Raw genomic sequence first — 13244 nt, 5'->3', positions numbered from 1 at the left:
CAAACCCAGGTCACTCTGGCAGTCTTTGCTTCTCCCTCCCCAGGTGACATCCCCACCCGAGACATCTTTGGAGCTGGTTCCACATCTAAGAGGCCAGAGCTTCTTCCCCCTCCCTACAGAAGAAGCAGAGGGCATGTGGTGGAGTTGAGACACTTGCCTCTGTGAGACCCCCATCTGTTCCCTGACAACCTCATCCCCAAGTGCATCCAGACAGTAACGAACCCTTTGGAGACCTGGTTGGAATTCCAGTTCTGGTGCACCACAGTCTTAGAGACACTGACGGTCAGCGAGCCGGACTCCGCAATGCAGAGGTTGTGCCGTCCCAGCACCACGCGGTAGGTCCTGGAGGAGCTGGGAGAAAGGGGCCCCAGGGAGAGGGTCACCTCCAGAGGCCTGGCTTTGGATAATGTTAGGATAGACCCAAGTAACTGGCTGCTGCATGAGCTACTAGTTGGGGCTTGGGCTTGGGGATCTTTCCTCCCTTCGGACAATCAGTTAATTATAATAGAGCCTAAAGTATATAACGTAAGAACTATGATCATATAATAATTGTTACTATACTAACTGTAGACTATAATATAAAATAAATGTTGTAATAACACAGACTCTGTAGGATTACGGAGGGAATGAGATGAACACAGAGAAAACAGGAGTCATTTGCTCTCAAGGACATTTTTCCCACCTTTCATTTTCAGATGGGGAAACTGAGTCCCAGAGCGGCGTAACCTGGCCCAGAGTCCCACCGTTAGTGAGAAACCAGAACCAGAAGCCAGGACTCCTGACTGTAAGTCTCTATTAGTTTCCCCAAAACCTCCTAGAGCTTATTATAAATTAGATGGGAGAAGGGATCACTCCTGGAAGGAGTCACACGGACCCGGCAGAAGCTCCGGTGAGTTCCAGCTGTGATGAGCAGAGGCCACAGACAACGAAGAGGATAAGTGAACAACGGTGCAGAACCTCGTGGGCCTTTATAATTAGTCTATAATTGATAATTAGCTTTCACTGGGCACTTACTAAGTGCCAGGCCCTTTAGTAAATCAACTCATTGAGTTCACACTAAATTCTGTTACTCCATTGTTTTCTGCAGCTGATGGTATTGAAGCTTTGAGAAGTCAAGTTGTTCAAGGGAACCCAATTCCAGATCCAGAGGCCACATATAGTTTCCCGAAGAGGGCAAAGATTAGGCCTTCCCTTTCTCCTCATCCTCCCTCAGTACCTGGCACAGGACACCCATGTACTGACATTGATGGGCCAACACACTGAACCATTGATTGACTACAGCTTGTGTCTCGGCCAGGCCTATGGTTATTTGCAAGGCTGCTTTATGTAGCGTGATTCAGACCATTTAAGCCCCCAGCTCAGAAATGAGCACCAGCTGGTGAGCAGGCCAAGTGCCCAGGGAATGGCAGTTACCTGATGCAGTGGGCAGCCGTCAGGACCCAGTTGTTGGCTACCAGGGACCCTCCGCAGGTGTGGTACCAATTGCCATTGGAGGTGTATTGCAGGGAGACCTGGGGAGAAACACAGGAGCTTGTGGCTGTGGCTGAAAAAGCAGGGCCTCCCTGCACTCCAGTTTCCCAAGAACAGGGCTGGGACAAGGGTAAGGGGGAGTGAGGCACTCACCTCAGGTGCACAACTTAAGGGGGCACCCAAAACCTCAGATGTCAAGATAACAAATACGTTAATGCAATCTATATTAAAAACGATCAGGCCAGGCATGGTGGCTCATGCCTGTAATCCCAACACTTTGGGAGGCCAAGGAAGGAGGATCACTTGAGCCCAGGAGTTTGAGACCAGCCTGGGCAATGTGGTGAAACCCCATCTGATAAAGTTTGGTTATGTCCCTACCCAATTCTCATCCTGAATTGTAGCTCCCATTATCCCCACGTGTAGTGGGAGTGACCTGGTGGGAGGTAATTGAATCGTGAGTGTGGTTACCCCCATGCTGTTTTCATGAATGTGAGTTCTCACACGATCTGATGGTTTTATACGGGGCTTTTCCCCACTTTTGCTCGGCATTTCTCCCTGCTGCCGCTGTGTGAACAAGGATGTGTTTCCTTCCCCTTCTGCCGTGATTGTAAGTTTCCTGAGGCCTCCCCAGCCAAACTGAGCTGAGTCAATTAAACTTCTTTCCTTTATAAGTTACCGAGTCTCAGGTATGTCTTTCTTAGCAGTGTGAGGAAGGACTAATACATTGTATCTACAAAAAAATTGCCGAAAATTAGCCGCTGGGTGCGGTGGTGCATGCCTACAGTCCCAGCTACTCAGAAGGCTGAGGTGGGAGTATTGCTTAAGCCCAGGAGTTTGTGAAGCAGCCTGGGCACCATAGCGAGAACCTGACTCTACCAAAACATTTTTAAAATAAAATAAAAATTAACTGGGAGTGGTGGTGCACACCTGTAGTCTCAGCTACTCAGGAGGCTGAGGTGGGAGGATTGCTTGATCTCAGAAAGTCTAGGTTGCAGGGAGCTGTGATTGCTCTGTGCTCAGCCTGGGTGACACAGCAAGGGCCTGTATCTACTCTGCCCCCCAACAAAAAGCAACAACAAAATTAACGCAAAAAATCTGGGATAGAAAAATAAAAAACATATAGACAATTAAAGAATAACTGTTCTGCCAGGCATAGTGCCTCATGCCTTTAATTCTAGCACTTTGGGAGGCAGAGGTAGGTGAATCCATCTGAGATCAGGAGTTTGAGACCAGCTTGATGTCATCGTTGGCTTCTGTCTTTCCCTCTTATCCCTCATTCAAGTCTATCAGCAAATCCCATCAGCTCTAGCTTGGGAATATGTGGAGTGATTGCTACCCCTTGGTCACTACCTCAACTGCGTGTCCCAGTCATCCTCTCTTCTCAATGATCACTCTAGTCTCCCATCTCTTCTCCCCGCTCCTGCCCACATTTTCTCAACACAGCAGCCAGAATGACCCTTTTTGAATGGAAGTCGGATGACTTCTCTTCTCTGCTCAGGCTCTCCAGTGGCTCCCCCTTAACAGTTTATAAAACCTAAGACGGTCTGATGACCTACTAGGCCCTCTGTGGCCTCTCTGACTCCATAGGCTCCCACTCTCCTCTCCTCCAGCCACCCTGACTTCCATGCAGTTCTGCAAATACACTAAACCCACTTCTGCCTCAGGGCCTTTGCACTGGCTCTTCCTCCTGCCTAGAATATTCTCGCAAATATCGGTGTAGCTCTTTCCTTCACTTCCTGTTGGTCTCTGCTCAAGGTTACCTTCTCCATGAGGTCTTCTGTGACCACGCTATCCCCAACAGTGTGCACACAGACGTACATGCACGCTCGTGTACATACACACACAGACACACTCGCCTCCTTCCTCTTGCTCTGCGTTACTCTTCCTCATAGCATCTTGCATTTTCTGGCATGTTATGAGTTTACTCATTCAGTTGTTTATTGTCTCACTTCTCTGCTTTATTTTATTTTTATTTTTTGAGATGGAGTCTTGCTTTGTCGCTCAGGTTGGAGTGCAGTGGCATCATCTCGGCTCACTGCAACCTCTGTCTCCTGGGTTCAAGCAATTCTCCTGTCTAAGCCACCAGAATAGCTGGGATTACAGGTGCCTGCCACCACACCTGGCTAATTTAGTTGCATTTTTAGTAGAGACGGGGTTTCGCCATGTTAGCTAGGCTGACCTCGAACTCCTGACCTCAGGGTATCTATCCACCTCGGCCTCCAAAAGTACTGGGATTACAGGTGTGAGCCACTCTGCCCGGCTACTCCTCCACTTTAACAAAGGCTTCATGAATTTTTTTCCCCCACTGCTATGTGCCAGGCGCCTAGAACGGTGCCTGGTACATACTGGGTCTTTAACAAATGCTTACTGATTGAACAAGTGAGTGAATAAGCAAATGAATAGAATGAAAGAGATCACCAGGGGTGTGTTAATATTTTCTACACAGAGTATGTAGTTACCTTCTGGAAAAAGAATAAAAGCTTATAGGATTGCATGAAGTTCATTGGACATTTGTTGAAAGGATGAATGCCCCGGGCCACTAGTCTCCTCTGCTTCTCTGCTCTTTTGCTTGCACTTCCTGACCTTGGCTTGTCACCTGTCTGGGTTTATCCAGGCAGGGGCTCTCAGGCACCCCCAGTGGCTCTAGTGGTTCGTGATCTCCAGGCTGCACACAGTGTGTCCCTGAGGTTGGGGCATCACTTGCAAGTTTTTAGGCGCAGCTCCTCCGCCACTGAGCCAGGATGGCAGCCCCCTACTCCAAGAGACAGCTGGTTAGCTTGACAGTCTCCCCCTTCTGAAACCCATTACTTGAAGGCATCGTGTGCCTGCCCCGACTAGCTCTCACCATGAAATCACAGGGCACTCTGCCCAGTTGCCTCGCGAGACGTGATGACCCGTGGATCACTTGCTGCCATCTGGCCATGCTTCCATGCTTTGGGATCTGGCCTGCTCTGTTGTGACTTGTGTCTGTGGCTGGGAACAGCTGACGCTGGGACAAAAATCATCTGGGACAAGGTGGTGCCCTGCCCCTGCTCTCAGGTTCCCAAGAGTGCTGCCAGGTACCAGCATCGCATGATGACTCCCGACAGCGGCTGGGGTCTTAGGATTTGAGCTGGGAAAGGCGCCACTACAGTCCAGCCTTTCGTCACAGTCAGTCTCAGGCCAGGCTCCTTTGACGTGTGGGTGGTGCCTCCAAAAGTGGACTCAGATGGGTTTTTCCCAATTTACATATAAAAAAGCACCAGTTAATGATTAATGGCTACTGTCTTTTTGATTTTCCATTTTTCCCCAACAAACATTTTTGGAATCTCTGCCTGTGACCACTTGTTGGCAAAAAGATGCCAGCAGACAGACAAATGAACAAGGAGCTGGCAGGAATCCGTGGGAACACTTGGAAGCAGCCACCGGCTTATTCTGACAGTTTGGTTTCCTCCTGTGACCACGTGCTCATGGCTGCAGCTTCATATTTGGTTTTATAAGTGTCAGTTTAATGAACACTTCTCTGCAAATTAAAATTAGTGAAGTCAGATGCCAGCTTTCCCTTCTTTGGGGGCTCTGCCACAAATACCATAACTCCCATTTGCTGTAGCGCCTAAATTGTGGAGGAGTCCTTGTCTAGTTCAAGTCCCATTTTACAGAAGAGCAAACTGAGTTGGTCTTTCATCGGCACAGAGTGTCCGACTCTTCCCTCCCAGCATTCAGTAACAGGCATGGTGGCTCCTCTGCCCTCTCCTGGGCACCCGTTTCTTTTTTTTGTGTGTTTTCTTTTTTTTTTTGAGATGGAGTCTCACTCTGTTGCCCAGGCTGGAGGGCAGTGGCACGAACTTGGTTACTGCAACCTCCACCTCCCAGGTTCAAGTGATTCCCCTGCCTCAGCCTCCTGAGTAGCTGGGATTACAAGCATGTGTCACCACACCCAGCTTATTTTTGAATTTTTAGTAGAGACAGGGTTTCCCCATGTTGGCCAGGCTGGTCTCAAACTCCTGACCTCTGGTGATCCACCCGTCTGGGCCTCCCCAAATGCTGGGATTACAGGCGTGAGCCACCAGCCACCCCTTTTATTGTGACAGGGTTTCCTGTTCTGGCTGCTTTCACCTACTGCTGCGTGTATCCACGGCTGCTCCTTAATATTGATGCCAGTTATTATTATCATTATTTTCGGAGACAGGGTCTTGCTATGTTGCCCAGGCTTAAGTGCATTGGTGCGACCTTGGCTCAAAATAGCATTGGCCTCCCGGGCCCAAGTGATCCTTCCACCCAAGCCTCCCAAATAGCTGAGACTACAGGCACGCACCACCATGGCTGAGTAATTAAAAAAATTTTTTGTAAAGACAGTCTGGCTATGTTGCCCAGGCCGGTCTTGAACTCCTGGGCTCAAGCAATCCTCTTTCCTTGGCCTCCCAAAGTGCTGCGATTACAGGCATGAGCCATGGCACCTGGCCTATTATTTTTAATACATAATGTTAATGCTTATTGTTATAAACAAATGTGTGTTCATTGTTAAAAACAAATTCAGCTATTGTGGAAGCTGAAAGGAGACAGCTCTCTGAGCTTACATTTATAAGAGAGTGGGATCGCCCGGCAAGAAGTCACGCCTGTAATCCTGTCATCAAATTTGGGAGGCAAGCCGAGGCGGGCGTTCACACAAGGTCAGGTGATCGAGATCATCCTGGTTAACATAGTGAAACTCCGGCCTGTACTAAAAGGCAATAGCCAGGCATGTAGGGCGGTCGCTCTAGCTACCGGGAGGCTGAGGCAGGAGAATGGTGTGAACCCAGGAGGCGAGTTGCAGTGAGCCGAGATCGGGTCACTTGCACTCCAGGTGCTCGGGCTTATTGAGAAAAACTCCGCCTCAACAAAAAGACTTGAGTTCAAGTTTTTTTTTTCTGAGACCCAGTCTTGCTCTGTCACGCAGGGCTGGAGTGTAGTGGTGCGACCTCGCTCACCTGCAACCTGTGCCTCCCCAGGTTCAAGTGATTCTTCTGCCTCAGCCTCCCAAGTAGCTGGGACTACAGGCACCGCCACCACGCCCCGCTTATCTGTGTATTTTATTAGAGATGGGGTTTCACCCATATTGGCCAGGCTGGTCTTGAACTCCTGACTCGTTCGGCCAGCTTCGCCTCCTCCCAGTGCTGGGATTACTGATGAGCCACCGTGTCCGGCCGAGCTCAATTCTTTTGATCCATCAATTTTGAGTGTGGTGGTCTGGACAAGCTTTCACTTACCTTCGGCCTTAGTTTCCTACATAACCATCCAGGCCTGATTGCAGGATAGTTGCATGGGTAAGAAAATGGGTGGGAAAGAATTCTCAAGGACCCAGCCCACTTTAGAATCTGGACACACATGACATGATTGTCAAACAACACATAAATGGAGCACTAAGCTCCAGGAGGGAAGGGGCTGTAGCGCTCTGCACTCTGCCTCTGTGCTTCTTTCCTCCCCTCGCTAATCTCCCTAGGATCACAAGAAAAGGTGAGGAAGATTGGGTGGGGTGGGAGGGCAGAACCGTGGGACTGGATGTCAAAAACGTGGGTTCCAGTCCCAACTCCATCCCGCATCTCCCTGTAACAGTTTGGACTTATTTTATGGTCTGTATCAGTCACTACAGCAAGCAATTATATCTTTTAAGTCCCCGTGATTTTTATCTTAAAGGGTCAGTGTGAATTGGGCATTCTGTTCTGTATCTTGTTTTAATATAAAAATAAAGTTTGTCCTGTATGAGAACACTGAACAAACACCTGGTCAGAATTTGTCAGGTGACCTTGGGTCAGTCCCACAGGCTTTCTGGCCTGGGGTGCCTAGTACAAACAGGAAGAGAACAAGTCGTGCAACCTCTCTGATTGACCTGCCTCAGGTCATATGCCCATCCCTGAGCCAATCGCTGTGGTGGGGGAAGGGGATGCAATGTGTTGATTGGCCAGGCCTGGAGCACTGGCTCCAGCCTTGGTCCTGTCCATGAGGTTTCACCCACAACCCTGATCCGGTGGGGCACGCCTGCACAGAAATCCAGGCTTCTGCTGGGAGGAGGAAAGAGAGGCAGAGAGGCAGAGTGCAGGAAGCCTGCTACAGCCCACTTCCCTCCCTGGAGCTTAGTGCTCCATTTATATGTTGTTTGACAATAATGTCATGTGTCAGGTTCTATAGTGGGCTGGGTCCTTGAGGTCTCAGTCGGGCAGGGAGACGCAGATTCAAAATTCTTTTCCTTTTTTTTTTTGAGACAGGGTCTCACTGTCGCCCAGGCTAGAGTGCGATGACGCGATCGTGGTTCACTGCAGTCTCTACCTCCAGAGCTCAAGAGATCCTCCCACCTCAGCCTCCTGAGTAGCTGGGACTACAGGTGTGTACCACCTCGCCCATTTGCTTTTTGTATTTTTAGTAGAGACAGGGTTATGCCATGTTACTCAGGCTGGTCTTGAAATTCTGGACTCAAGCGATCTGCCTTCCTTGGCCTCCCAAAGTGCTAAGTGCTGGGATTACAGGGTTGAGCCAATAACCCCAGCCTACTTATGGTTTTTAGGGCCCTGGATGTTAGGATGGATTGCTAATAAATCTCTCATCAAGATATGATTTGCATAGTTGTCACTTTATTATAATATTAATTTCCTTCTGTGACCATTCCAAGTCTGAAACAGTTCCGGAGACTTCTTTTGGTTAGTTATTTGCAATCACCTGCAGGACACACAAGAAAATCGTCGGGTTCACCTAACTGCAGAGCTGTGCATGTCAGTTTCCTGTCTCTGTCCTCCTGGGTTAATCTCCTCAAGTGAGTTACAGGCAGCCCACACTACAGTATATCCTGCCTGAGGAGTTCGGATGACGTTTTGAAAAAAAAAGATGCAATCACAGTTTTCATTGACCTGTTAGGGTCTTCCTGTAAAGGGGGTCTTACCAGGAGTCCTATGTGGGCTTCAGGGTAGGGGGCCTTTGAACCCCTAAAACTTATATTCCAAATGTGTGGATGGCATATTTTTAGATTTGATTTGTTTTTCAAGTCAAAACTGCTGTTTGCAAGGCAGTTACGCAATGTGGTTGGTGCTATAACTGTTTCCAGAGGCTGTTGATCAGTGTCTGTTAAACTTTTTACACAGAGTATGTATTACCTTCTGGTAAAAGAATAAAAGCTAAGGATCGCTGAAATTTCACGTGTGACTGTCATTCAATGGACATTTGTTGAAAGGATGAATGCCCAGGCCACTTGTCTCCTCTGCTTCTCTGCTCTTTTGCTTGCACTTCCTGACCTTGGTTTGTCACCTGTCTGGGTTTATCCAGGCAGGTGCTCTCAGGCACCCCCAGGGCTCTAGTGGTTCGTGAATCCAGGCTGCACACAGTGTGTCCCTGGGTTGGGGCCACTGCAAGATTTCACGAGCCCCTCCGCCGCTGCCAGGGGCAGCCCCCACCCAAGGACAGCTGGTTGCTTGGCTCTCCCCCTTCTGAAACCCATTACTGGGCATCTGTGCCTGCCCCGACTGCTCTCCCATGAACACAGGGACTCTGCCCAGTTGCCTTGCGAGGCGTGATGCCCCGTGGATCCCTGCTGCCATCTGGCCATGCTTGGGGATCTGGCCTGCTCTGGTTGTGCTTGTGTCTGTGTGCCTGGGAACAGCTGACGCTGGGACAAAAATATTGGGACAATTGCCCTGCCCCTGCTTCAGGTTCCCAAGGTGCTGCCAGGACCAGGTGCTCTGCCACAAATACCTTAACTCCCATTTGCTGTAGCACGTAAATAGTGGAGGAGTCCTTGTCTAGTTCACGTCCCATTTTACAGAAGACCAAACTGAGGTGGTCCTTCATCGGCACAGAGTGCCCGACTCTTCCCTCCCAGCATCCAGTACCAGGCATGGTGGCTCCTCTGCCCTCTCCTAGGCACTCGTTTCTTTTTTTTGTTAGTTTTCTTTTTTTGAAATGGAGTCTCGCTCTGTTGCCCAGGCTGGAGTGCAGTGGTGTGAAGTTGGGTTACTGCAACCTCCATCTCCCAGGTTCAAGTGATTCCCCTGCCTCAGCCTCCTGAGTAGCTGGGATTACAAGCGTGTATCGCCACATCCAGCTTAGTTTTACATTTTTAGTAGAAATGGGGTTTCCCCATGGTGGCCAGGCTGGTCTCGAACTCCTGACCTCTGGTGATCTGCCCATCCCAAAGTGCTGGGATTACAGGCGTGAGCCACCAGGCACCCCTTTCTTGTGACGGGGTTTCCTGTTCTGGCTGTTTTCACCTACTGCTGCGTGTATCCATGGCTGCTCCTTAATATTGATGCCAGTTATTATTATCATTATTTTCGGAGACAGGGTCTTGCTATGTCACCCAGGCTTAAATGCATTGGTGTGACCTTGGCTCAATGTAGCGTTGGCCTCGCAGGCCTAAGTGATCCTTTCACCCAAGCCTCCCAAGTAGCTGAGATTACCGGCATGCACCACCATGCCTAAGTAATTAAATAATTTTTTTTGTAAAGACAGAGTCTCGCTATGTTGCCCAGGCTGGTCTTGAACTCCTGGGCTCAAGCAATCCTCCCTCCTTGGCCTCCCAAAGTGCTGTGATTACAGGCATGAGCCATGGCACCTGGCATGTTATTTTTAATAAATAATGTTAATGCTTATTGTTATAAACAAATGTGTGTTCATTGTTAAAAGCAAATTGAGTTATTGTGGAAGCTGAAAGGACACAGCTCTCTGAGTTTACATTTACAAGATAGGGGGACCAATTCGGCTTTATTTGCCTGGGATGGTCCTAGAGTAAAACAGGAAGTCCTGCACCCTGGAAAACCTCTCAGTCCTGCACAAACCGGGATGGTTGGTCACCCTGCAGAATAGCTGGAAGACCCCTGAGGGGACTAATTTCCAATAATTAATGCTATGGGGGTCTCAAAGAATCAGGTTTTGGGCTTTGCAGACAAATATACCTGTTTATAGCACTGGATGGTGGAGTCTGGGCCACACACAGATACACAAAAATAAAATCACCATTTCTATGGAACTCACTCTTTTTTTTTTCCCACTTGTCCAGGCTGGAGTGCAATGGCGCAATCTCAGCTCACTGCAACCTCCAACTCCCAGGTTCAAGGGAGTCTCCTGCCCCAGCCTCCTGAGTAGCTAGGTTTACAGGAGTGCGCTACCACAGCTGGCTAATTTTTTTGTATTTTTTTTTAGTAGAGATGGGGTTTTGCCGTGTTGGTCAGGCTGGTCTGGACCTTCTGACTTCGTGATCTGCCCGCCTCTGCCTCCCAAAATGCTGGGATTACAGGCCTGAGCCACCGTGTCTGGCAGAACTCACTCCTAATATGCCTGAGGAGTGTCCAACCTCTTTGGACATGGCCACCTTCTATGTTGCTTTTCACTCAGCTTTACCCATACAGAAATTTTGGGGTCTCATGGGGGGGGCCCAGCATTGCCAAGGTCTGCAGCCTCCTCCAAGGGGTTCCCATCTAGCTCTCAAGAGGGGAAAGAGGGGTTCTCAGTCTCAGGTGGGCACGGCACTCCCAAGTCCAGGGTGGGCAGGTGGGCGCGCCCTGGCTTTGGGCTCGCTCTGGTTCTACCGACTGATCCAGTCGATGTATTTGGAGACCCGTATGAAGACGGACGGCTTCTGGGGGTAGTTGCAGCCGAGGCTAGACCCAAAGCTGACGATGCCATGCACCTCCCACCGCCGGGCCAGCTGCCGGACAGTTCGAAGCGTCTCGCCAGAGTCTCCTGAGGAAGACCAGAGTTACATGGGTAAAGGGTGAAGGGGCTGCCCATTGGAACCATTGTTCTCACTTCACTGCTAAGTCCAACACAGAGCAATTCCTGGTGGTTAAGACACTGTCTCTGGGAAGGCTTCCGTGGCAGCTACCTGGAGGGGTCACACTAGGCCGTTGATGAGCGTAATTCAACAGAAAACCCAGAAGTCATCCTAGAAAGGCCCTAAGCCAGGGAATACTTTCCTTTGGTTCCCTTCCAGCATAGAGGAAAGGATACGGAATGACAGTCACGAGAGACCTTGATGAGTCCCGGGAAGGACTTCCCAGCAGTGAGGGGGTGGACACTACAAGGAGAATCTCAAAACAAGAAGAAACAAGAACCAAGATCAAGTTTTTGTTTCTTTTTTTCACTTTGTCACCCAGACTGGATTGCAGTGGTGTGACCTCAGTTCACTGCAACCTCTGCCTCATGGGTTCAAGTGATTCTCCTGCCTCAGCCTCCTGAGTAGCTGTGACTACAGGTGCCCGCCACCATGCCTGGCTAATTTTTGTATTTTTAGTAGAGACAAGGTTTCACCATGTTGGCCAGGCTGGTCTCGAATTGCTGATCTCAAGTGTTCTGGCCGCCTTGGCCTCCCAAAGTGATAGGGTATAGGCAAGAGTCACAGTGCCTGACCAAAGATTGGGTTCTGATATATCTGGAACATATTTCTAGAGAGTACTTCTGCCAGGATGAGGGAGGATGTACCTATGGAGGGGTGGACTTCTATAGCCTTATCCCCAGCCACATTTTGTCACTGAGCGGGGCCCCTGATTTTGGTACTCACGTAGCAGCTGGAGGTCACGCCATCACCCCCAGCACAGATCATACAGGGTTTCACGATGCTGCCCCACCAGTCAGGGCTGGAGCAGGTGTCATAGTCCACAACCAGCAACCGACCCTGCTGCAGGACATCAGAAGCAGGCCCGTTGGCTGAATGAGATCAGAAAGAAGGCATTAGGGATGCAAGGACTCCTGAGAAAAAGGAAGTGGTTGACCCCTACTGGGTTTCCCCTGTTACTGTCTTCCATCCATTGCAATATGTGAACAGCTATGTTTGTCTACACTGTGTCCTCAGGGTTGATTGGTTCAGCAGTGAACACCTGACTCAGGCTAAGCCAATGAGCTCCCTTCCCTGGGATCCTGAGATGGGATCTAAGAGATTCCAGTTTCAGAGGACGTAAATCTGGGAAGCTTTTGGCAATGACTGACGTTTTGTTTTATGTGGAGAATGAAGTAGACTCACAAAGAAAAGAAATTACAAGGGAGGGTTTCCTGAGTTTCTTACAGGCTTCCAGTCCCTAATCCTAGCCTGCTCCTGATGCCTGGCTATATCTCGGCCCTTGGGTTGAAACTTTTAAATACTTGTAACAATCCCTTTTTATGGTGAGCTAACTCCATGGCTTTCTTCACTTATCTGAAATAGGAAAGTGAGCCTCCTGGCAGTTAGAGCCCCCTCCTTGGGAAAAATATGCTGGTGTGGTGAAGAGAGGGCTGTCATAATGGCCCCCAGTGACACAGCCACCATCCCCTCCATTACTGTTACCACAGCTATGAGTGGCAAGGATGAGCTTAACATAATTCTTCACTATGGATTGAAGCCTAGGGAAGTTAAGTGTCGGCCAGGTGCAGTGGCTCACCCTCTAATCCCAGCACTTAGGGAGGCCAAGGTGGGTGGATCCATTGAGGTCAAGAGTTTGAGACCAGCCTGATCAACATGGTGAAATCCTGTATCTACTAAAATATAAATATTAGGCGGGTGTGGTGGCATCTGGCTATAATTCCAGCTACTTGGAAGGCTGAGGCGGGAGAATCGTTTGAGCTTGGGAGGCAGAGGTTGCAGTGAGCTGAGATTGCACCACTGCACTCCAGCCAGGTCAACAGAGCAAGACCCTATCTCAAAAAATAAATAAATAAATAAATAAAAAAGGAAGTTAAGGGTCTGGCTTAAGACAACTAATAAGTAATTAACACTTGTATAACATGTTGCAATGTAGGAGGCATTTTCACCTTTCCCCTCTTTTGGTCTTCACCAACAGTGTTTCCATTTTACAGATGAGGAA

General features: G+C 49.2%; 1 protein-coding gene across 1 annotated transcript in view; it reads right to left on the bottom strand.

Annotated features, from left to right (window-relative positions):
• Positions 1–72: 72 nt before the first annotated feature.
• The window catches only part of LOC116274204 (chymotrypsin-like elastase family member 2A), a 19086-nt gene continuing 5914 nt past the window's right edge, over positions 73–13244 (bottom strand). Inside the window, exons 3-4 of the mRNA XM_031664620.1 lie at positions 1414–1511; positions 73–351 (exon numbers count right to left, since the gene is read on the bottom strand). Coding sequence (XP_031520480.1) covers positions 114–351; positions 1414–1511 — 336 coding nt within the window. The 3' untranslated portion in view covers positions 73–113. The remainder of the gene's footprint in view (positions 352–1413; positions 1512–13244) is intronic.

Source organism: Papio anubis, chromosome 1 (genome assembly GCF_008728515.1).
Source record: "Papio anubis isolate 15944 chromosome 1, Panubis1.0, whole genome shotgun sequence".
Lineage (NCBI taxonomy): Eukaryota > Metazoa > Chordata > Mammalia > Primates > Cercopithecidae > Papio > Papio anubis.
The sequence above is the reverse complement of the archived record's forward strand: the minus strand, read 5'-3'. Positions and strand labels throughout refer to the sequence as shown.